Source organism: Truncatella angustata, assembly GCF_020726525.1.
Source record: "Truncatella angustata strain MPI-SDFR-AT-0073 chromosome Unknown BKA67scaffold_7, whole genome shotgun sequence".
NCBI classification, from domain to species: Eukaryota; Fungi; Ascomycota; class Sordariomycetes; order Amphisphaeriales; family Sporocadaceae; genus Truncatella; species Truncatella angustata.
Window position 1 is genome coordinate 1,912,628 of NW_025763387.1, and position 22,500 is coordinate 1,935,127.

Below are 22,500 nucleotides of genomic sequence, written 5' to 3' on the forward strand. Positions count from 1 at the left end.
TCTGTAGTGACCACTTTTGATTGCTTATTGCACATGGTTCAAGCTGGTTGGATAACCGCCATCCACGACACAGCCCAAGTGTTCCGGGTCTGTCCGAGGCTAGATATGCTTTTGCTCGCTGTTACACCAGGCCCTTTCATATTTCATGGCCTAACGTCCCCCTTGCTGTAAGTTGCACAGGCATTACGTGGGCCTTCTCAAAGTCAATTCTGGAGACTGGGCTTGGATTAGCTATGTATTGCTGCTTTTGCTTTTCTCGCTTATCAGGGTAGACAGCGCAGCACTGCTAGTCCCAGGTTAGCTATTCACAGCAGTGTGGCCGACAGAAACACCACAGGTGGTATGAATACGCCTGGTTCATATAAAGGCATTTGTATGGATAATGAATTAATTAAAGGGCTGAGTGTTATGACCAACTAAGCCGGTGCACTCATATGCCCAAAGCCCACCTAACAGCTGGGGCGCGGTGCTTTAGCACAAAACAACATTGTGCTGTCCCTGATCTTTTATTTCCAACCTGCCAAACACACCCGCTAAAGCCATCCGGAACTCCATATCATAAAATCACTGATCATGAAAAGAGATCACTTGCAGTAATCCAAGAACAAGCATGTTCTCCAAGCCTACAATCGTTAGCCACTTCCCAGAGCGTCGAGCTACCTTACACCGTCCCCTTCCAGAACAAACTCACCATGCTCACATCACCCGTCTCGCCAGTATATTTTCTGCCAAGCTGCTGTCCTGATGGACTCATCATTGACTTCTCTAGCCACGCAGCATATTCTTCGAAGCCACTCGTGCTGCCAGTGATCCTTGCTTTCCTTACTCCTCTGATATCCTCGAACAGCTCAAGCACGTCCCTACCAGCTCCGCGATACGCCGCCTGCCACACCTCAATCTCAACTTCATCCAGCCCGCTGAACGCCTCAGTTGCAGCCTCGCGCGTGAATCCAGGCCCGGCATCCAGTCTGACTCTCAGCTTGAAGGACCGGATGAGGGATGCCATTGTGGACGATGCGACAGGCGAATACTTCTGGCGTAGCCTAGGGAAGGAAGTCAAGAGAGACGGGTGTGCCAAGAATGCGTTGAGGCGATAGAGCATGGGATGTGCCTCGAAGTGCGTTTGCCGGCAGGCGGAGAGAATCTGTGGGTGTACTCGAGGTTTCTCAGAAGGGGTGAAACCTTTGCAAGGCTCGACCAGGCGCAGAAGATAGGCGTATATCTCCAATCTCAGCTCAACCGGCAGTGTCAGAAACGTCGGCGGGGCGTCGGCATGACAGCCGTCCTCAAATGTGTACGAAATGATGGCGTCGTTACTATCCATGATGGCGGTCACTCCTAATCGACTTGAAGATGTTGTTAAAGTGTACCAATGTTGTATATTAAGTTTTTAACAAGTTCAGATTTGTCCAGGCAGTCGTAGTAGATTTCAAAATTTATTGTTCCCGTTCAAGTGGGACCATAACACGATGGTGGTGTGTTTTGATAAAGGTCCTGCACGGAATGGCGTGACAAGAATATGGTGGATTGATAAGAAGTGGAAATTGTGAGGCTCGAGAGTCAGGGACACCCGGTCTAGATCTGCAACACCGGCAACCCGCAAGCCATTCCTGCAACGGGAACAAGATGGAGGATAGAAAAAAGACGAAAGACGAAAAATTTCCGAACTAATCGTATGTCCTATATCTGAGCGCAGTCAGACTGCCGCCGATCCCGATGCTAGAACGGAACTCAGCGAGTCATATCCGGAGTGCCAAACGATTGGAACCTGATGATTGCCGTCTAACTTAGCGCCGACGCATTGTCCTGAGCTGAGAGTCTAACAACTAATCCGTACAGTATTTAATGCCAGCTAGTCTTAGTGACGACCTCTCGGCTTATTGGCGATATTAGACAAAAGTCCAAGCACAGCCGCGTGGTTATTCGTTGGAAAGAAACTTCAAATGTCCATCCTGTTGAATAGTAAACAAACTTGCATCTCTATTCAGCAGCCTTGAAAGCAAACACGAAGTGGACCAGCGATACGACCCACCATGTAAATGCCGATGGCCCCATCATTCAGGAGAAACATCCGTAGAATTATCGAGCCGTCAGACGGGTTGGACAGGCCTGCTGCGCCTCCGGACTCAGAACTGTGACCTGTCTTGCATGTTTCATCACAACTTTACCTTCCCATCACTCTACTTGTACAACTACACCGGTCCGGGCGAGATGATGCTATGTATGTACCTACGTACATAACAGGCATGACTACTGCAACCTTGGAGGACTCCCTCCATCTTATCGGCTCTTATCGCTGGCGTGATCAATGGCGTGCCAAATTCTTGGCGCGCGGATCCGACGCCGTGGGCCCCGACAAAGCTTAAACTTGAACTTCAGCTGACCAAGTTCACACTGCACACCGGTGACGACTGCTGGCCCGAACGAGCAAACTCCCATGACCGTCTTGCTGTAGGCTGTAACGTCTGTGATCCTCACCTTCGCCTGCCTCACTTGAATGGACGAAAGGAAGCATTGGTGTTCCTCAATAAACCCGCCCAAGCCCGGACGCGACAGTTTCCTAAACGAGTATACCGCGACCCATCGGAGATCCACTGCGCCATGCAGTTCCTCGTTTTTCTCTCCGGCGTCTTTGGCTGGATCTATACCATATGTTGGTCTGCGTCCTTCTACAGCCAGCCGCTTCTTAGCTGGCGCAGGAAGTCGACATCGGGAACAACTGTGGACTTTCCGCTGATCAACACCTTCGGTATGAAAGCCCTCCCTCTTTAACACTTTATCCTTCCTTTGCGCAACACTTGTTCTACGAGGGACCAGCCATACACGTGTCGTCTAGAAGCATGCACTGACATCACATTACGTCTCAGGCTTCTGCGCATATTTCACTTCCAACGCTGCTTTCTACTGGTCACCCTTGATCCGCCATCAATATGCGCTTCGCAACGGCGAGGGCCATGCGCCGACCGTTGCATTCAACGACATCGTCTTCGCCCTACACGCCGTAATCGTCTGTGCCATTACGACGTCACAATATCTGCTACCCTCCCACTGGGGCTTCACACATGCGCCCGGCACCAAGCCCTCACGCCTGATCCTCGGCGTAATGACCGGCTCCCTCGTCGCCATCGCTATCGTCATCTTCATCGTCGCAGGCCGAGATCCCTCTGCAGATGCGGCACACGCTTGGGCATGGCTCGATGCTGTATATATGATCTCCTACGTCAAGTTGTTCGTCACCCTGATCAAGTACGCCCCACAGTTGTGGTACAATGCGAAAAACAAGAGCACAAAAGGCTGGAGCATTTGGCAGATCCTGCTGGACTTTGCCGGCGGCATTCTGAGTATTGCCCAGCTGGGCATCGACTCGTACCTCCAAGGAGATTGGAGTGGTATTACAGGTAACCCTGTGAAGTTCGCCCTCGGCAACATATCCATGCTGTATGATCTCTGCTTCATGACCCAGCACTTTATCTTGTATAGAGGCAACGATGGATCCAAGGGCGAGCGGGAGGCATTGCTTGAAAGGGGTGAGGAGGACAGGAGGTTGGATTGAGTGGAGTGAAAATGTACGTCTGATAGATGAAAGAAACTCCGGATATTTAATGTATAATTAATGTTTGCATCAAACAAGTATCTATGAAGCTGCTTCCAGTGTTATTCAACATGGTCCTTCGCAACACAACTTGGGCCAGGTAACTGACTGCGCTCCATCAATTGAAATAGATTGCACTCCGATGGCGATGCCTATCTCGTCTTCCCTCCCAAACGACCCAACCCTGGGACGACCAAACACAGGCTCTATAGTTAGAGAACCGATGCGTCAGCTAGACTGGGCAGTTTATCAGCAAGCGCAACAAAATACACAATCCCGACATGACACAGATGCTCCCAGCTATAATTTCGCTTCACTCACCAGATGAGTGCTTTGTTTTGTTTGTGCAGAGTATGTATCAGTATTTGGCTCGGTGCGGGGAGTGACCACTGTTTGGGGATATGGAGCTTTACCCCTGCAAATATGGTGAGGGTGGTGTACCTGATGAACTCATGAGAAACAGAGGTCATCGGTGATCTTTAGTCATCATCACGCTGACGGCCTCTATGGTTTCAGCTGTATTACGTTGTCGTCGCACGTGCATTCGTGTACCAAGACTTCGCCTGCACTAGGGGTCATGGGCTCAACCACTCACGGAACAGGTATTGGCACGGCTGGGTGGTTTCTGTCCGTTTTGGGGCTTTTTGGAGTCTGGCCAGAGCAATGAACCGCATACCATGCACTTGCCGTGTCAAGATCCGAACCCGCGGCTATATAAGATTTGGAGAACCTGGCTACTGCAGCCAGCACATGGCCATGTCGTACCGGCACCTCCAACCAGTTTGCCGGATGCAGATCATGTGCAACATGTGAGATCCCAGATACAGATTCAAACGACAGCAATATGTCGAATCCTCAGCTACCGAGACATATCCAAGACACCAGCAAACATGCGTTTCTGTCCGACCACTTCGCAAAGTACTAGGGTGTGGCACGTCGATAGGACTTACAGGCCGCTTCAGATGCCCAAGCAATTAAAACCCATATTGACCAGCTTTTGCCTGTAAGCTGCCATAAAGCAATAGCTTCGACCTCCACGAATAATGACATTGGGGTTCGTGGGGAAGCCTGCTAAAATCGGGTGGCTAATCGTGTCTTAGCCGCGGGGTACCCTGCTGAGAATCATAGTCGAACCAATGAGGACTAAAGATTTCAAGGATCTTTGCCAACGAGGGTCGCATTCTCCGTCTCGGCAGAACCCACGATGTGCTGGCCTATGGAACAGTATGGTGGAAATAGCCGTGGAATGTTACCTGAGGTATCTGCCGGTCGGCAATCCTCGTATGGGGGACTCTGGGGTAGTGATAAGCTAGACGAAGAGGACTGGGTGCGCCCAGGCTTTTAATGACACATACTGGACCACCCTTGCTGGACGCGTTTTTTCCTTGTGTCTTGGCATATGTACCGTTGCTCACATATTACGGCCGATCCTCCCCCAGGTCGAACTCCTTTTGTTTCTCTTATACTCTGCCCCTTAATCACGGAAATCAACCTTCAAGTCGTGGGCTCTGTGGCAAAAACCAGCATCATGTCAATTGACAAGACACCATCGCCAGTAGAGCTGGAGGCTCACGAGAAGAGCGACGGCTCCATCCAAACGCCACTATGGACTGAAGCTGAAGAGACTGCCATTAGGCATAAGCTCGACTGGCAGATCGTACCGATGGTGACCGTTCTGTACCTGCTTTGCTTTCTAGACCGGTCAGTACCGCTTCCACAGGTTGTTGGGAGAAAGCATATTAATGACTCCCCATAGTGCTAATATCGGTAATGCCCGAATTCAAGGAATGGCTGTGGAGCTTGATCTCAACCGCGACAATCGTTTCAACTGGGCCCTATCGATCTTCTACATCGTCTACATGTGCTTTGAAGTGCCAAGCAACATCCTGTTGAAGAAAATTGGACCTCGCTACTTCATCCCTGGACTGGTAGTCGGGTTTGGTTTCGTCTCCATGTGTACGGCTTTCGTCAAAACCTTTGAGCAGCTTTGCGGCATGCGAGCCTTGCTTGGTGTTTTCGAAGGCGGTGCCATGCCCGGTATCGCATTCTTCCTCAGCTCCTTCTACAAGCGAAAGGAGCTGTACTTTAGGGTTGGCATTTATGTTTCAGCAGCATCAATGGCTGGTGCTTTTGGAGGTAAGCTCTTGGCCGAGTTCTCGTGTCGTAGCTTTGGTTCGCTGACGACGAATAGGTCTTCTTGCTGCTGGGTTGTCACGAATTCCAGCCTGGGGAACAGCTTCAACGCCCATCCATTCTTGGCGCAATATTTTCTTTTTTGAAGGGCTTCTCACCATGATCATTGGAGCCCTGGCTCCCATCATCTTACCCCAGAGCCCCTCAACTTCGAAGCGACTAAATGATCGTGAAAAATGGATCGCCGAGGAACGTCTCCGACTCGAGCACAAGGGCGATTCCAACGAGGTCGTCAAGCCAAGACATGTGAAGCGCGCTATGCTTAACATTAACAACTACATCTGCGCTGGTGGCTTCTTCCTGATCAACGTCACTGTCCAGGGTTTGTCTGTTTTCATGCCCACTCTGTTAGCAGAACTAGGTTGGACCTCGACCAAGGCCCAACTCTACAGTGTGCCGCCTTATGTCCTCGCCTCGCTGGTGGCGATCGCCATTGCCTTCATTAGTGACAAGACGAGGATGCGCGGCATCTACCTCGCCGGTTTCACACTTTTGGGTATCACTGGCTTCTCGGTGCTACGGTGGAGCGACAACTCCAACTTGAAGTATATGGGCGTCTACTTTGTCGCTATCGGTGCATTTCCCGGAGGGCCGGGATTCCTGTCATGGGGCATCAACAACTCAGCTGGTCCGGCTGTACGGGCGGTCTCGAGTGGATGGATCGTCACCCTAGGCACTGCTGGCGGTATCCTGGCTGTTTGGGCATATCTCTCCACGGATGGCCCGAATTTCCCCATCGGCCACTCCATCAATCTCACTGCTCAGTTCGTTGTCTTGATTCTGGCGCTCTTCGGTATCGCGTACTGCAAGTGGGAGAACCGGATAAGAGCTAGGGGAGGCCGGGATCATAGGTTGGAAGGTTTGACTGAGCAAGAGAAGGCCGACTTGGGATACAGGCACCCTGATTTCAGATACATTGCATAATGGTGGACATCAGTTGGTTGCTGAGGTAGTGATGTAGCGGTCTTGCTACAAGGAACCTAGAAATTTCTGGGTCTTAACTGCCTCTCTAGCAGCAAATATATTTGACACGTTTTTCAACACAACGGAATTTCCAAAAAAGCAACTGAGATCATATGCACGCGTACAAAATCTTTTTGTTAGATATGGTATGAATACCCATTCAGTACTCCTGTAAACAGCACGTCTGTAGTCAGACCTCTCAATCGCTCGAATTTGCGTTGTTGAGCTTTGGTCCCCTCTCAGGATTCGACATGACCAGTCTTTGACCTTGACTTGAATGATTCACAACTCTAAAGCTTCTATATGGGCTTTGGAGTATAGATTTCAGACATGCCCTTGAGAACTCTGGCTATTACTTCTGCCATGATCGCGAACACATGAAACGGCCATGGTCGTCACTCAATGGATGAAATCAGTCTCGATTATGTGGCCTAGATCAGAGGTTGCAGAGACGATACTGTGCTCCATCCCCATAACGTAAAACACGGTGGTTATACATATTCACCGCGTCCGGCATATGAACGCTTGGATCGCTCCCGGATAGCCCACGTTGACAACACATACATCGGAGCTCACCATGTAGATATGTCATTGAGAGAAACGCAACAATCGTAAAAGGTAGCCCCCCGAAGACAGTATGTCAACACAATTGTATAATTGTCATTCGCTACCCATTAAAGTTTAATGCCGAGTTTTCCCGTCCTGATCCCAAGGGTATCATTGTCCTCTTTCATTGCGCCGCGGGCCCGGTTCCCCCATCTTGAAGCATCCCATACCATCCCAACAATTCAAGCCGGGATAAAAAAAAAAAACAAGCATTGATATATATATATATAAAACGTCTATGAAGCCGGTATTTATTCCGTACTCCGCCGCGGCGATCCCAGGCCCACTCTCCCATCGGACTGTGTGTGCACGGGCTGCATGGCCGCGAGCTCGACCTCGGAGGAGGTGGCAGAGTACGACGACGGCCAGTCGCGCTGGCTATAAAAGGCGCGGCCCGGCAGTCGCGGCGATGGCGCACCCTCTATTACGTATACTTCGCTGGGCACCTCCGATTGGCGGCGGAGACCGGCCGGCTTCAAAAAGTCATCCCCGGTCTCTCGCCCCTCCGGGGCGTCCTCGGGGGTCTCGGTGATGCGCTCTACGATTGGGCTGATCTGGGAGAGGCGCGCTCTTTTGTTCTGGTCTATGCTTGCTACCGAGGAAAAGCGGTTTGTTCCATGACCTGACTCGACGTCTGTCGAAGCCAAATTTTTCGAGCCAAAACCTGGCATAATGTTTGATCGTTGCCCGTAGGACAGCGGCCCCGTCCCAGTCTTCTTGCTGCTGGTGTTCCCGGTTGACGAGAAGCCCCTGATCTTCCAGGCCCGGAGCAGCGGCCGGATGGTAACGAGGCTGGAGGCGACAATGGCCACTCCTGGCTCTATGAGAGTCCAGACCATGGCGTCTGTCGTGGCAACTAAGTGATAAGGTTAGGTATGGTTTTGGCAAGCAACGCCCAATTTCTCATGACTCACATAAAAGGTCATCGAGATCTGTTAGATCAGCCAGGAATTTCAGCCGGATGAGCGTCGCGATACTGGCAAAGACACCCAGCCCCAGAATGACCATAACTGTCGCCTTTGCCTGCTTTGTCATCTTGACGCTCCAGACCATAGGGATCGGGATCAGGGCATAGAACCAGTCCGACAATACGGTCAAGGCGCTCAGCGAGTAAGCGGCATTGACGACTTGCGCCACGTCTACGCAGGAAGCGGTCTTGTCATTCCTAAGGATCGTGTAATCCCATTGCGCCTGAACCGGACGGCACTGAAACAGATTCCAGAAGAAGAGGACTATGCTCCACACGGCCACGACGCCTATGCTTCCGTAGATGGTGTATTTGTAACGCCTTTGAGTCGCAAGCCGCAGCAGGAATATACCGATAGAGAGTTTAATAAACATCATATTCGCAATGTAAGTGATTGTCGCCAGGGACTGAAATTTGAGCGCCTCAATTTCGTGGACTTGGTCAAGAGATTTGTTGTGTCTCCCCATGCCATAGTTGACGCCTGCGAATATGAACACGCAGCTGATTGTATAATTCGCCTTTGACGATCGATCAGTAACAAATCCGTGGGCACAAAGATATGGTTGTGGGGAAGCTTTGCATCTCACCTGTGCTATCAGCATCCACCAATCGTCTGCCTGAAAACCCTTCAACATTATTGCCCGCACATATGTTCGCAATATGACCGAGAGCCAGCTGAGTGCCAGGAAGGCCGCGGCCGTGGCCACGAGGGCGCCGCCATTGCTCTCTGTCGAGGCATTAGGATCCTGAGCTGCCATCGAAAGCAAAGACCGTAAACCTTCCAGAGGTCGGCGGCGCACGCGACACAGACAGATCTCCGACCAGGAATTAAGAAGAAAAAGAAAAGACCGAGTCACGATAGGGTGTCTACGGAAGACTTGGGACAGTATGCACGCCGATAATCATGATGAAAGACCAAGCCCAGACAAAACCACTTTCTTTCGGGGTAGCATTGGGGGGGAAAGAAGAGCTAGGCTTTCATATTATGCCCGCGCACGCAAGCGATTCTGCGCGGTCCGTCCTAGGATGGCCTCGATGCACCCTGCTTCCGTTGTGACATGCCATGCCCTGTCAAGGCCCTGCCAAGTTGCATACAGGCCGGGCTTGACCGGAAATGCATGGCGTCTGGCGTTAGAGGGCATTTTGCCTATATGCTTGCAGGGTCAATATCAGCTGTGCGCTAAACACCCATGGCCATGGTCACATCTGGATTGCGGTTGGGATGCGATATGACTGGTGCGAGGCCAGCTCCTCGGTCCACAGTCGGCTGCTCGGGAACCACCCACTGGGATGCGGCGCGATTTCGAGAAATGATTGAGCTTCCTTGTAGAGATCAGGCGAAGGATCCCTGTCGACGCCATGCAGCGCCCTTGCATGGACTTGTTTTTCTCCCGCAGTCTCACGAGTGCCTGATAGGGGCAAGCAGTGTCAGGCGTGCTCAGGGCATTTCCCATTTCAATGGTTCTATGCGGGTGAACGCCATAGTGGAAAGCCTTTTTCGTCTTCGACAGAACTCTCGGCGATTGTCAACACGGGTTCTCTGGAGAGTTTTGCCCAAATGTTAGAGTTAAATGCGGATCACATGCAAACGTCAAGTCTAATCTACGGATTGTGGGTTACTGGTGGGCCGTTCGCGGAGTGGGAGTGATGAGGTATGTATAAGTTGGCCTTGGAAGTTAATCTGGAGGTTGAAGCCACACTGCGGCTCGGTTAATAGTTCGTCGGGCAAGCTAACTCATCAAGTCTCAAACCCCGGAATTCTGGAATCCCCCTAGGCGCACATGGGCCGATTCGTCGTCAACGTTCACGCGCCGTTGTTTACACGTTGTCTCAACCAGCAAAGCTTATGGTATGTGGCTGTTTGTGTAGGCCGCATAATCCGAAGCCACCACTTCAATGGTTCAAGATAGTTGGGTCCCAAGAGGAAGTTGTGAAAAAAAACTATAAAGAGAGGGGTTAGTCTGTCCGTATCGTTTAACGCTAATCTCCAAAATCCACGCCACAAAGTAAATACATATTGTCAGTGTATGAGCTCCGCCTTTAGTGCAAGTCTGGACACTAATGCCCTTCGTTCCACATCTATGGGTCCATACTTATCAACATCTGGACGAACTTGCATGACAACCTTGAGACAAACCTCTCTTTTTGCTTGCAGCACTGAAACAGGTTGTAATGCTGAAATCAGAATACTGCTAATTGACAAATTTCTGAGCAGGGCTTGGTACGTTTCTCAGAAAACAGCTCTAGATGTGTGCGCATAATACGCACATAAGTGTCCATCTGCGAGACACGAACGGTCGCAATAGACCGGGCCACCATAATCATGAATTGTCAGAATAGCCGGCCGTTCAAGCAGCCGAGTCTAGTATGTCGGGGTTCAGCCAATGTCAAGTCGTTCTAGAATTGGGTGAACATTGCGCAATTAAACCAGTGTATCGGCGAATTAATGGATGTGTGCTGGTATCAATCAAACCCTGCCAAGCACTATAAACATATGTGATGCAGGTCCACTCGCTTGTTGTTCGCTCTCCAACTGCCACCAGGTTATTTCTGTTATCAAGCCCTGGCACACTAATCCGGGCAATTCCACACTGAATCCTTCTTTGCCTAGCGAACTCCCATGTATCGAGAGAGATGGTACTCTACTCAAAATTTCAGGATATCACGGCCATCCTAGATGGTCAGATCGCCAGAGACGATATATCAAGATTAAGAGGGGTTCCATTCTTTAGATGCAGTTCCCGATGGAGCACTTCAGTCTGCACAAGTCAGTAAAAAAGGATGATATGTTTAGCCAAGCATCATTGTTCGGAGCCTGCAGCTTCAGCACTCCCCATTCACCCCCGCCCTGTTTCATCCTACGAACCCCGGCCAGCGGACAGGTAATGATGGAAATTCCCAACAATCACCTGGGATTCTGGAACGGGCCAGGGTGGCATAAAACGTCTGAAAGCTTCTTCTGCCCTCAAACAGAACTTGAACTCTGCGCTACAGACTTTAGCGTCCACTAGATCCGGTACTAGAGATGTATCTAAGTTGATAGTACGGAGTATTGATATTGATAACAACTCAAATGCCGAGGCTCTCGCTTTCTCAGCCGCTTTTGAGGATGAGCTAGCATATCAGCTCTTGAATGGGAACGCGCGCTGTGATCAGTACATGCGGTGTATTCCGCAGCCAAGACACAGCTCGGCGAAACAAACGCATCCGGTTCCTACATACCCTCTGTGATGTCACCAGAGGAACTTTCCGCCCTTGATCTTTTGTGACCTCTGCTGGTTCAAACCAATCTTCTGCCAGATCCCCTGTAACCAATGTCTGGTCTTGTTAGTTCGCTCAAAACTCGCAGCATGCAAGTCTGAAACACCCTCCGCTATCATTCGCATGATTCTACATTTCGCCCATGTCCCGAACTTTTCGACTTAATGCTATTTCTGTCGCAGGTCACGCGCGGCCTGCAACACCATCGTCCAGAGTAATGGAATGGAATGTTGGCCAAGCCGGCACTGTTGACTGGCAACAAACTACGGCCGACTATAATGCACTACGTAGTTAATCTTGTCCAATTGCTGCATCCGCTTCCGAAAATCCGTGCTTCCGCAGATTTTGGTGGTATCGGATCCACCACGGCCGACTTTGACCCCCGCACTGCTCCGGCGCGGGACTCAGAATGAACATTTTGAAAATCGCTTAATGTCATAAGGACTTGCAGAACGGCTCGCGATGATCGACTCTGGTTTCTTCGCTCTGGGAATCATAGTCTTGGTCTTAATTCTATTTGTGACGCCGATTAGACGCCCTGCCCAGCACACGCCATTACAGCACCTTGTCGTGCAGAAAATGGCCTCAAACTTGTCCTACGAGGTCCATCACTACGCCAAGGACCATGAACTTCAAAGGGTCGGCGTCTGGAAGACGCCAGATGCAACGCAAGGGACTACAAGCCCTTGGGTCATGTAAAAAGGCTCTCCCTCAGCTCTGACTCGTGCCTCGGGAATTTTCTAACGGCGCCGCCGCAGATACATTCATGGAGGCGCCTGGCGCGACTTCCGCATAGACCACACGACCTTTAAGCCCACCATCGACGCCATCCTGTCGTCGTCCTCAGGCACCAAATCTTCGTCTTCATCACCACCACCATCGTCGTCGCCACCTATCGCGGGTTTTGCCTCCATCGACTACCGCCTAAGCCCGCACCCCAGCTTCCCGCAGGACCCAGCCACGACGCCGGCGGCGGCGTACCGCAACGCGTCACACCCGGACCACCTCGACGACGTCTGGTCGGCGCTGGCCCTCCTGCAGCGGACCTACGGCTTCGGCGGCGACTACGTGCTGGTGGGCCACTCCGCGGGCGCGACGCTGGCGCTGCAGCTGCTCATGGGGTCCGCGGCCGGCGCGGCGCCGCCCCCATCCTCCGGGGTCGAGCTGCCGAGGGCCGTTGTCGGGCTCGAGGGCATCTACGACCTGCAGGGGCTCGTGGACCGGCTGGGGCCGGCCTACGCAGAGCTCTTCATCGGTGCGTTCGGCGATGCGTCGCACTGGGCTGCTGTCTCGCCCGTGAGGTTTGCGAAGAGCTTCAGGTCTGGGTGGGAGGGGGGAGAGCTTGTGGTGCTGGGATGGGGGCCGGATGACGAGCTGATCGACGGGCCCGAGATCGAGGGCATGGCGAGGCGTCTTGATGAGGACAAGGTCAGGACGGTGGTGTTCAAGGATCTCAAGGGCACGCATGATGGCATGTGGCAGGATGGCAGGCCTTTTGCGGAGGTGATACTGCGGACCTTGGGAGCGTTGAGCAGTTAGGCACTGTTCAGGCCGCCCGCCATTCACTCAATGGATGATCATGCTGCAGTTTCTACCAGGGTCATCCACATTCCAAGGTTAGAAGGCATGGACATGCACGCGAAAGTACGCCTCTAAGGAGATCTCAATAGACGCCATCTTCACCCCGTGAATCCCGGAGACACGAGTATCTATCTAGCCTTGCCACTCCGAGGCTGTCCATTGACGGGTCGTCACATGTCTGGATTTTTCCAGACCAGATATGTTAAATAAAAGACGATATTCCATTTCCGTGTATAATGAGCCAGCTCACACATGCCCACAAGCTTGCATAAATGTCAAACATGCCCATCGACTCCTGCGGATACCGTACCGAGACCCCTGACACATTTTGTGGGCTTGCCAGGTCCGTATGAGGGAGATACCGAGCTCGGACCGGGCGAGCAAGCGGGTCTCATTACACTAGTAATTCTTCATTAGGGATAAGTCACGGGTTATGGGAAATTTTGGGCGGTGAAATTACCGGGCTACCATGTTTGACTTTTGTGGAGGTTTACAGTCGGTACATGACACTGACAAGTTCATGGACACGTGGGGTCCCGCACGAGATCTTGTTCAATCTGAAGAACCTTTGTTTATGTATTATTGGCGTTGTTTAAGAGCGGCCTAGACGGGTGTTCGCCCTGGACTAGTGGATCTGGATCCGCATATCGAGCCATCAACATGATGCATCAATTCGTGGATCTGGCCAAGGTATGCCATCTTGGTACATGATCGGCGCTTGCTGAAGAATCTGCGAAGGACGCTATCTTATGTACCACGACGTGGTAGCCTTGAAGGGAAATGTAACGGCGGTGGATGTGGTCTCCGCAAGAGCTATCAGGCTGGGCATGTTCCTCCTTATCATATCTATCATTATACGTACATACAACTTCCTTGCAGCTGGCCATTCACGTCGTCTCCACGACGGATGTCCCACGGGACCGGGATTGTCGCGCAATGTTACATGTGTAATGCTGCCAAGCATGGAACAAGTAGAGTCGTCTCGAGAGTGTCAATTGCCTGCTGAATGATAGCTGGCCCCTGCAGCTTTGCCGGCATTGTATAGCTCACGGACAGGCAACACGCGCCGTTGTCGTGGTACTTGTGCTCGCTCACACCCAGAGCCCCAAAGAGTCCAGGTCTGGATTCCAGTCCTCTTCCTCCTGGAAGACAGGAGTCGCTACAAATTTTCCGTAGACGGGTCCCATACCTGTGGCCTTGCCACTAGCCTCCCCCTCCTGCTCATCTATGATGATTGCAGTCGTTAGATAGTCTGTCTCCGTGGCGATACCCAGGTCAAGGATCCTACCACCCCAATCCAACTCGACCTTGCCCGACTTCCTCACATTGAGCCTGCCAACATAGCCGCCTTGCTGTGGAAGCGCGGAATGGGTAGAAATAGGCCCCGAGATACCTGGTTCTGACTTGATCCTGACACCGTTTGCTCCAGCACCGTCTTCGGGATCCACAACCTCACTGCCATCTTCATTGAGGTGCAGTAGAGGTGGTAGTATTGGTGGAAACTGGAACAGGAATAATTGATTGTCCTTGTCCTGTGCATCGCCCTCGTTCAGAGTCAGTGCCTCCAGCAATGTAGCGGTGTCGATGGCTGCGGACTGCAGCTCTGGGTCTTGTAACAGCTTCTCCCGCTTCTTCTCCTTGGCAATAGCTTTTGCGTCCTTGTCCAGGTCTTGAGCAAGCGGCTTCTTCTTTAGCTCTGGGGATTCTGGTGCTTTGGCCGGAATGTGATCGATATCCATGACATCTTCCTCGGTACCAGGCTCGGGCTTAACTGCCACCTTGTCGTCCTCTTCTTTGCTGGGGCCTGCGTTCCAGACTTCGTTGTCGTCTTCCATGTGGATATCGCGTTGTATGACCTTAGCTTGCTCGGCGACAAACAGCTCGTCGTCGTCATCGTCTTCCTGCTCCTCGGCTTCCAGCTCTGCACTGGTCGCGACCTTGGCTTCTTCTTCCTTGTGCTCGACTCTAATGATACCCATGGGAAGGACACCTGACCTGGTCCCGTTATTGCCAAGCCCAACCTCGGGTGTGACACTGTCTCGTAGAGTATCGACGTTGACTCGCACATCGTTCACTCGCCGGTCGTGGTATCTGTTGAATCCTTCCGACTTGAGTCCCGAATCGCCATGCTTGCCCCATGCTCCACCTTTCCTGAGCACATCTACCAGCTGATCAGTAAAACGCACATATTGAGGCACAACGCCAGACATACCTTGGCCGACGCCGGAGAAGGCACCACTGCCCGTGACGGTCCTGCGGATAAAGCCAGCGTCGCCTCTTCCGCGTCCCCGCTGGCCGCCCCTCCTCGCTCTGCGGTCGGCATCTCTCTGTTCTTTCTCCTCGACCTTGATTTTGGCGGCCAAGTCTCGGTTTCGCTGGTCCTCGAGCTTCTGTCGTTCTGCAGCATCTCTGCGCACAGCCTTGGGCTTGAACCTGCCGCCGCGCAACGAAGATGACGGGGCGGGTGTTGATGCCGGCGAGTTTGCGGCGGATTGACTCGATTCTATGGTGATCGCCCGTGCTGCCGCTGTCGTGGGCGCATTTGGTACCGGTGCTGGTACTGGTGTTGGGGCTGGCGCTGGTGCATCGCCGTCTGCACCCTCGATGGAAGGACGAGTGGAAGGGACTGCTGCCGTCGCGGAGGCGCCGCGACCGCCGCGTCCGGATCGTGCGCCCCTGCCTCCCCTAGTGCTACCCCGAGAAGACATTACGGTTGTTCATTTGCTGGACTTGAATTGAATTGAAGAAGAAGAAGAAATTTTTAATCTCCAGACAACGAAATCCTCGAAACAGAGCTCAGACTGGCTGTGACGAGACTCGACCGCTGATGGTGGGGTTACAGTATTAGTCGCCTCAAGAAACTTTTTAGTGGGGGCTGTCACGACCTGCGCCTGTCACTTACTTACTGTCACCGAGTGTTTCGACGCATCGCAGCTGTTCAAAGTTTGCCCGACTAATTCAAGCCTCAATCTCATTTTCACATCTGAGTTTAACCAACTGGGCAGATGCTTACTTATACACCATGCGGTATTCAAGCATTCGCCGCAGAGGTTTGTACTGAATGGAGATTGGCCAAGAACTTTCTTCGAGTAGACGTCCACCGAGCACAGAGATGTTCCGGAGGGTGCGTCCACGGCGAAACTGCGCGCGCACTCTCGACCTTGGGCCGAGAGCCCCCTAATCATCAGGGTTCGTAACCTATCGTGATACTCATACTTTATCAAGGCCGATGAGGAAGCTCTACCTGATTTCCACAGGCTTCCCTGAGGCATATGTCAATCTCATCAAAGCCGATCAGAAGCTGGACCCTGGTTCGAAAAAGGATTTAGGGCCATCAAGGCCTGCACACAGGAGGATGTTGGATGATGCTTGTTGATATGCACTTGATCATATGGGACTTCTACACGGAATTCGAGGATGTGAGAGAGAGTTGGCAATTCCGCATTAACTGCAACCACACTCGAACGTAGTGCGAGATGGAAAGCGGCTGCTGATCATTCTAATGGGTGCTATTCCTGTTCCAGTGTTCCTTTCGCCTCCTATGCCCTGAGCAACTCCTGCTTGAGTTCCTTGTAAACCTGTGGCTTGACCAAACGTGCAATGCCAGAAAAGTGTTTCTCGTCTCTAGAGATCCTTGGTCTCGCTCTTGAAGTGTTCTTGGTAAAACCCATTATTTGTAGTCTGACCTGCTTCTTCCTTTTCTCAGGTTGCATGTAGTTGTAATGTTGGCGACATCTGCATTGGTGTTTCATACTCTGTTAATATCGGCGAAGATAGGGTGGCCACCAGAACTTGCAAACGAAGTCTTCGTCGCGGCTTATATGCTGCACCCTCCCTGCCTTACAGTGACTGTATGCAAAAATCCATGATGGCAAGGAAGTAGCTTTTTCATGCAGTTATAAGGAGAGCTGGGGGACTTCTTGCCGAGTCGATGTATTCTTCGCAAAGTTCACGGGTGTGCCATTCGTGTCGACATTGCACTTGAGATACCGGCTTGAGCGCGCCCCGCCGCATACTTTCGTACTGTCATAATGAAGATATCCCGGCAAGCTTAGTATATGACTGGCGCTTAACGGTTGGATGTAATCAATAGTGTTTTTTTCGAACTTGTTGAGCTGTAAGCAAAAGAGGCTGCGTGGTGTGATGATAATGGTTGGAGAGACGGTGGGAAGTCATCGCGGCTCTGCAATGGGCACTAGGGAGAGCGACTAGATAGAAGATAGGTGACATTCGAGCCTCAGTAAGTACGAACACTTAAGATCAAAGACATGATGAAACCATTCCCCTCATCCCACCTTTAGTGTCATTACGAATTGTTCCTTCCTGTTGTATTGGACGATCTTTACGAATAAATTGGCAACAACGCCGATGATAAAATCAGAAATATTCGTGCTGCCCTGACTCAAGCCTAATGCTCGGTCTTATCCAATGCCCCCGAGTTTGAAACAAATCTTTGTTACTTTATTCGTTCTAAGTATGTTATTTTTTTCGACAGTGTCATCAGCATTACCTACATAAGCTTGCATCCCCCAGTAAGTTCAAAGTGTCCTTAAAAAGGTAGGCACTGGTAAAAAGTTCGGGAAGGTTCTAGAAACTATGTCAGGACTTTTGGGGGCATGGCCGCATCACGGCCCTGATCAATAGAGGGAGATTCGATCTTGAAGTCCTATGAAAACTCCTCCCTCGGCCGGTAGGAGAAATCTTCCCTTCATTTTGTAAACTGGAGACCGCCGTTACTGCTAGTCCCAACTTTACATCGCATTGGCAAGAGATTCACGTTCTTAAAAACTGTAAAGCTACCTGATGATTGTCAGGAGGCGTTTCCCGGTAAACTTGCTCAGCACCGCCACGATAGTGCCCACAGAGGTCAAACTTTATCATGAATGATTCAGTGCACATCGGAAGAGTCCAGTCCTCGAACCAAGAATATATAATGCTAATTTCAATGACCTGAATTAACAACCCATGAAGCCACAGGTCACAGTGGTGTAGTGGTTTTTCGCGCAGACCTAGGATTAATATCCTTATCTCTCTGGCTGAGCCGCCCTCCCTCAGCCATTCTTCTTTTTTTGCACTTTTGCAAGCTGCGAGTTCGAGATGTGCAGCTCATATATATGACTGGCCTTTTTTTTTCTTCTTCTTCTTCTTGATCTACCCTTGTGGCTATCTGAGCTTTATTTTTCGACGCCGAGGTACTATGACTGGTATTTAGAAGAGCTATTGCTTTACTAAACTGCCTGTTGGGCTGCGTTTACCTTCTCTATGTAAGGTGAGCGTCATGATCGCTTTGACGTCTATTTTGTTGTATAATTTGTAACCAGATGCATAGCATAGCTCTTCCGTTAAGTGGCATCCGCAGGGAGGGAATCTTATTATCCATACGCATCCTAATAAATCGATGAATGTTGTTTCGAGCAGCCACAGTACTTGCTGGGCCAGCGGTAGTGGACACCAGGCGACTGAAATACAGTCCTTTCTGGGAATGTCTGATACACAAGGCGCTAAAGATGTAGATACTATTAACACCAAGTATTTGGTTCTCTACCAACCTTTGCTTAAGAGTCTGCTCACCCATGAATGATATATGTACCTAAAGTCACCAGCAGAGGCGGCAATGAGTAGCGATTGAAAAGTTCCACCGAAATACTGCACCTCGTTATAAGTCATGATAGGAGGTCTCCAAATATCTACTGATGTTAAGGCCTTGGTTATGGCTTCGGTATCTGTGAGTAGCCGTATAGCAATGAGACTACCATAGTTCGAGACTACGACCTTCGATTTCTCATCTTGTCGCCTTGCGCATGGCCTGTTCATATCACAAAAGCGTCTTCAAATAGGAGCTAACAATGAGCAAATAGTGAATGTCACTATTCCAGGCAAATTCCATCATCTGTTAATAGATATTGATTCAATAGGATCTCTTTTTTAATCTGGTCTACTGCAGCAAGACTAATTCCCCGAATCAGTTGAAATAGTCACCCCCACTAGAATATTTAATAGTCATAAGGCGTTATTCAGAAACTTCTCTATAAATCGGAGCGGTTTGTTGTCCCATTAAGAAAGACAAGCTTAACCCACATATTCTACTTCGATGTTCACGCGCTCGACATCATGACCACAAAAGTCTTTGCTAAGCCGATTAGTCAGACTCTATGTCGAGCCCTTAAGATAGCATACCAATCTACATTGCCAGCTAGTATTCAGAAAGCCCGCCCCTGGTTTATGAGCCGTAAGAAAGCCGACCATATGCGGTGACTGAAATCTTGGTTTGCATTTTAGAAGTCTAATAATAAATGATATGCTCGTGTCGCCACTGTTTAGCTTGTACGCTCTTGACCTACACCGTCTCAACCAGCTTCGTGGCAAAATAAGCAGCCAGCATGGTAGACACACCGCCAAGGCGGAGAAACCAGACGATGCCCAGAGACCCATCCTGCGTTTCTGTGACCGCCCAGACCATTCCCATCGTACACATGACTAAAATCTGGGGTAGGCAAATAGCGAGGTTATGAATGCCGTATATCAAACCTTTGCTATCTGATAAATCTTCCTTGTTCCAATGTGTAGACGGTCGGGACAACTCTTCGGCCAGGAGGGTATATGGTACTCGGGAAGTAACAGCCCAGCTAACACCGACAATGCTAAAGAGAAGTACCGTCCCGAAGGCAGATGTGACGAAGAATGTACTAAGCATTGATATCGCGAAAATACAGTTGGATGCGATCCATATGTTGCGAGAGTTGAGCCAGACCGCACTATTTATTTCGGAACTTGAGACGCCGGTGGATAGTCGGTTTGGCAACAGACCTGCCACAATTAATGAGATGATCGAATGGACAAGTGGAGCCAACGCGCCCATATCGCCGTATTCTGCCGTGTGAGAGCCTTCTGAAATAGATATTGGTCAGCTAGGGGTGAACATTTACTAAGAGCTGTACGTACGCAAGCTTGTGACATAACTAGTGGCAATGGGTTAGCCGATCATCACTATTGTAAGGAGATGGGTCCAAGAAGCGTACGTCACCGTATAGAATAAGAGAGGAAACCAGCCAAGCCAAGAAAAGAATTGCACAACACAGATAGTCCTGACTTGAGTGTATGGGCCGAGCGACAAACTCCGTAGCATTCGGAAACTCGCCGAATGACGTATCCTGTTTGATGTGGGAGCCGCATACTGTTTCTCAGTACTGTACCAGCAAGTAATGGTAATTGTCATGGTGAGATATACTATTGTCAATATGCTTGTGTGGGCAAAAACTGTTTTGCCAATGCCGTTTATGTGTCGAGGTAAATCCAAGTATGCTGCAAGGTACGCCAATACTCCCGCAAAGTTGATATGCCGGCCAGCCCAGGTATTTGCCTCCGCTTGTTGGATTGGCGTGCAGTTATCGGTAATCAGCGCTCGGAGCCCAACCTGGATGGCCTGGATGGCCACAAATATTATGAAGGTCAATAACATGGAAATAATGGCCAGAGTAGCCTCAATGACCCCATTTGATGTGTTGCGAGGTAGAAATGCTTGGGTTGACAAATTCACGATCGAGTCTGCCCAGGCTAGACACAACATCGAGAAAACAAGGGCCACAGTTCCAATAAGGATAAATGGCTTCCGCCTTCCCCAAGAGGACCGACATTGGTCACTCCAACCCCCAAAATACGGTTGAAAGACTGCACCGCATATGGGACCCGATAACAAGGTGACTGCTATCTCTAACGGGTTGAGTCCAAAGGACTTCAGATGGCTCTACAAAAAGATTAGGTCAGTTCGGTGTAGAGATAGACGGAACGATCAAAAGACTACTTACCACTGCCTGGCCAAAAAATAAGGAAAACACAAACTGAGTTCTAAAACGCATAGATTAATCAGCATGCGCTATAGAAAGTTCATAGGCTTGGACATACCCTCCCAGGCCAGTCGTGATCAATGCCGGATGCGAATGAGACGTTTCCTTTCCATCGCACAGAATGTCTCTTCTTCCAGAGAATACCGAAGCCGCTGGACGACGAAGATTGGTTTTAGGGTTCAAACCAACCTCATTGTAATTAACTATATCCTTGTTGCGAAAAGCGGCCAGGAATGTAGAATGTAGAAGAGGAATCTCACCGTGGAAGAGGGGGCGGGATAAGCGAGATGGCTTACGTGGGTTGCAGATTGGCCAACCCACCTTGTCATTTGCATTACCGAAGGCGGCACCAGACGGCAGCCGTTGGGAATGCGCGACGGCCTCAACACACGCGAGTTTTCAAACTCCCTTCTGCTTCATCCCATCTCAAAACCCCCCGCCTTCTGCGATCACAGCGCAACTATTTTCGCGCCTTATTCCATTTACACGCAACCGTAGCTTTATAGCATGAACACAACATAAGATATGTATTGAATTATTGCCTTTACGTATCCTTTGCCACTATTTCATTCATCTTCTGGTGTGAAGATGGTGGCGCCACAACAATGCCAAGGAGCCTCACAGTTCTCCTACGTTGTGCTTTTGTCCGGGACTCATGTCACGGGCAAAGAGACCCTTGCCGTATCTTTAGCAAAATCTTTAAATTGCCCATGGTTAAAAGCAGAATGGTGCCATTCCTCTGCCAACTTCGGAGCTCGCTCTCAAGCAAGGAAAGGCTTCGATTACAAAGAAGTGTTTGGGCGGATCTGGTTCTCAAAGTTGCTGCGAATTGGTTTCTTGTCGGAAGGGACCGAGCCAACCAAAGAGATACAGGCAAAGGCCCCTAGGAAGCTGGGAATGGATTGTACGGCACTCATTACTTGCTTTGCGATGCGTAAGATATGTCGAGATGCAATTCGGGATGTCATGATGGCCCACGGCGTCAAAATCATTTTTGTTATTATGCAAATCACGAAAGAAACTTTATCTGGGCGGACTCTAGGAGCGGAAGAGCCCGAATTGGCGGAGAGAATCATGGAGGTAAAGATAGCGGACATTGAAGAGCCTCTGGAAGAAGAAAAAGACGTTGTACTGGTCGACTCCATGCGGGATGTTGAGGCTTTATTTTTGGAGATGAGTGAAAGAATCGGCCAGCAGCTTGCGCTCTATGGAAGGTCATGATCAAAGTGCCGTTATTCTGAAAAGAGGAGCTCTGTATGAGCTTTGACGCCGTGCCATCGTACCTATCATACAGAGTTAACACGAGTGTAGCCACTACCATAGAGACTATCAGGTCACGGAGTCTGAAAGTATAAATCTAAGCGAGTAGCTCCACACCGAAAATCGGTATGTGTGACATTCAAAAACAGTGGGCCCACCGTCTATAGAACGATAGTAATCTCAGGGTATATATTCGTTGCCACAGCATGAGTAACCTGTCGTCTATAGCTGCG

The 22,500-nt window shown here is 50.4% G+C and overlaps 8 protein-coding genes across 8 annotated transcripts; 4 read left to right on the forward strand and 4 right to left on the reverse strand.

Moving 5' to 3' along the window:
* Positions 1 to 661: 661 nt before the first annotated feature.
* Positions 662 to 1,324, reverse strand: BKA67DRAFT_538865 (uncharacterized protein; the record flags this gene model as incomplete). The annotated part of the gene is made up of 1 exon (XM_046100536.1): positions 662 to 1,324. One exon carries the CDS (start codon positions 1,322 to 1,324, stop codon positions 662 to 664), a length of 663 nt encoding a protein of 220 aa, XP_045955362.1.
* A 1,277-nt stretch (positions 1,325 to 2,601) lies between these two features.
* BKA67DRAFT_522249 (uncharacterized protein) lies at positions 2,602 to 3,553 on the forward strand (the record flags this gene model as incomplete). Its single annotated transcript, XM_046098356.1, has 2 exons — positions 2,602 to 2,749; positions 2,868 to 3,553. 2 exons carry the CDS (start codon positions 2,602 to 2,604, stop codon positions 3,551 to 3,553), a joined length of 834 nt encoding a protein of 277 aa, XP_045955363.1.
* A 1,567-nt stretch (positions 3,554 to 5,120) lies between these two features.
* BKA67DRAFT_594249 (major facilitator superfamily domain-containing protein) lies at positions 5,121 to 6,709 on the forward strand (the record flags this gene model as incomplete). Its single annotated transcript, XM_046105033.1, has 3 exons — positions 5,121 to 5,293; positions 5,349 to 5,728; positions 5,784 to 6,709. The coding sequence occupies 3 exons, from the start codon at positions 5,121 to 5,123 to the stop codon at positions 6,707 to 6,709; spliced, it is 1,479 nt and encodes a 492-aa protein (XP_045955364.1).
* A 559-nt stretch (positions 6,710 to 7,268) lies between these two features.
* On the reverse strand, positions 7,269 to 8,930 carry BKA67DRAFT_576053 (uncharacterized protein). The gene is made up of 2 exons (XM_046103543.1): positions 8,269 to 8,930; positions 7,269 to 8,210 (listed from the first exon to the last, which is right to left on the reverse strand). The coding sequence occupies exons 1-2, from the start codon at positions 8,921 to 8,923 to the stop codon at positions 7,606 to 7,608; spliced, it is 1,260 nt and encodes a 419-aa protein (XP_045955365.1). The 5' UTR covers positions 8,924 to 8,930; the 3' UTR covers positions 7,269 to 7,605.
* A 3,231-nt stretch (positions 8,931 to 12,161) lies between these two features.
* Positions 12,162 to 13,121, forward strand: BKA67DRAFT_661809 (Alpha/Beta hydrolase protein; the record flags this gene model as incomplete). Its single annotated transcript, XM_046107886.1, has 2 exons — positions 12,162 to 12,277; positions 12,341 to 13,121. 2 exons carry the CDS (start codon positions 12,162 to 12,164, stop codon positions 13,119 to 13,121), a joined length of 897 nt encoding a protein of 298 aa, XP_045955366.1.
* Positions 13,122 to 15,303: 2,182 nt separating this feature from the next.
* BKA67DRAFT_576062 (uncharacterized protein) lies at positions 15,304 to 15,980 on the reverse strand. The gene has a single exon (XM_046103544.1). The coding sequence runs from the start codon at positions 15,568 to 15,570 to the stop codon at positions 15,325 to 15,327; it is 246 nt and encodes an 81-aa protein (XP_045955367.1). The 5' UTR covers positions 15,571 to 15,980; the 3' UTR covers positions 15,304 to 15,324.
* Positions 15,981 to 19,203: 3,223 nt separating this feature from the next.
* BKA67DRAFT_374886 (major facilitator superfamily domain-containing protein) lies at positions 19,204 to 21,292 on the reverse strand. The gene is made up of 4 exons (XM_046096513.1): positions 20,969 to 21,292; positions 20,183 to 20,907; positions 20,106 to 20,122; positions 19,204 to 20,051 (listed from the first exon to the last, which is right to left on the reverse strand). Exons 1-4 carry the CDS (start codon positions 21,017 to 21,019, stop codon positions 19,501 to 19,503), a joined length of 1,344 nt encoding a protein of 447 aa, XP_045955368.1. The 5' UTR covers positions 21,020 to 21,292; the 3' UTR covers positions 19,204 to 19,500.
* A 129-nt stretch (positions 21,293 to 21,421) lies between these two features.
* On the forward strand, positions 21,422 to 22,381 carry BKA67DRAFT_576066 (uncharacterized protein). The gene has a single exon (XM_046103545.1). The coding sequence runs from the start codon at positions 21,596 to 21,598 to the stop codon at positions 22,226 to 22,228; it is 633 nt and encodes a 210-aa protein (XP_045955369.1). The 5' UTR covers positions 21,422 to 21,595; the 3' UTR covers positions 22,229 to 22,381.
* Positions 22,382 to 22,500: the final 119 nt, after the last annotated feature.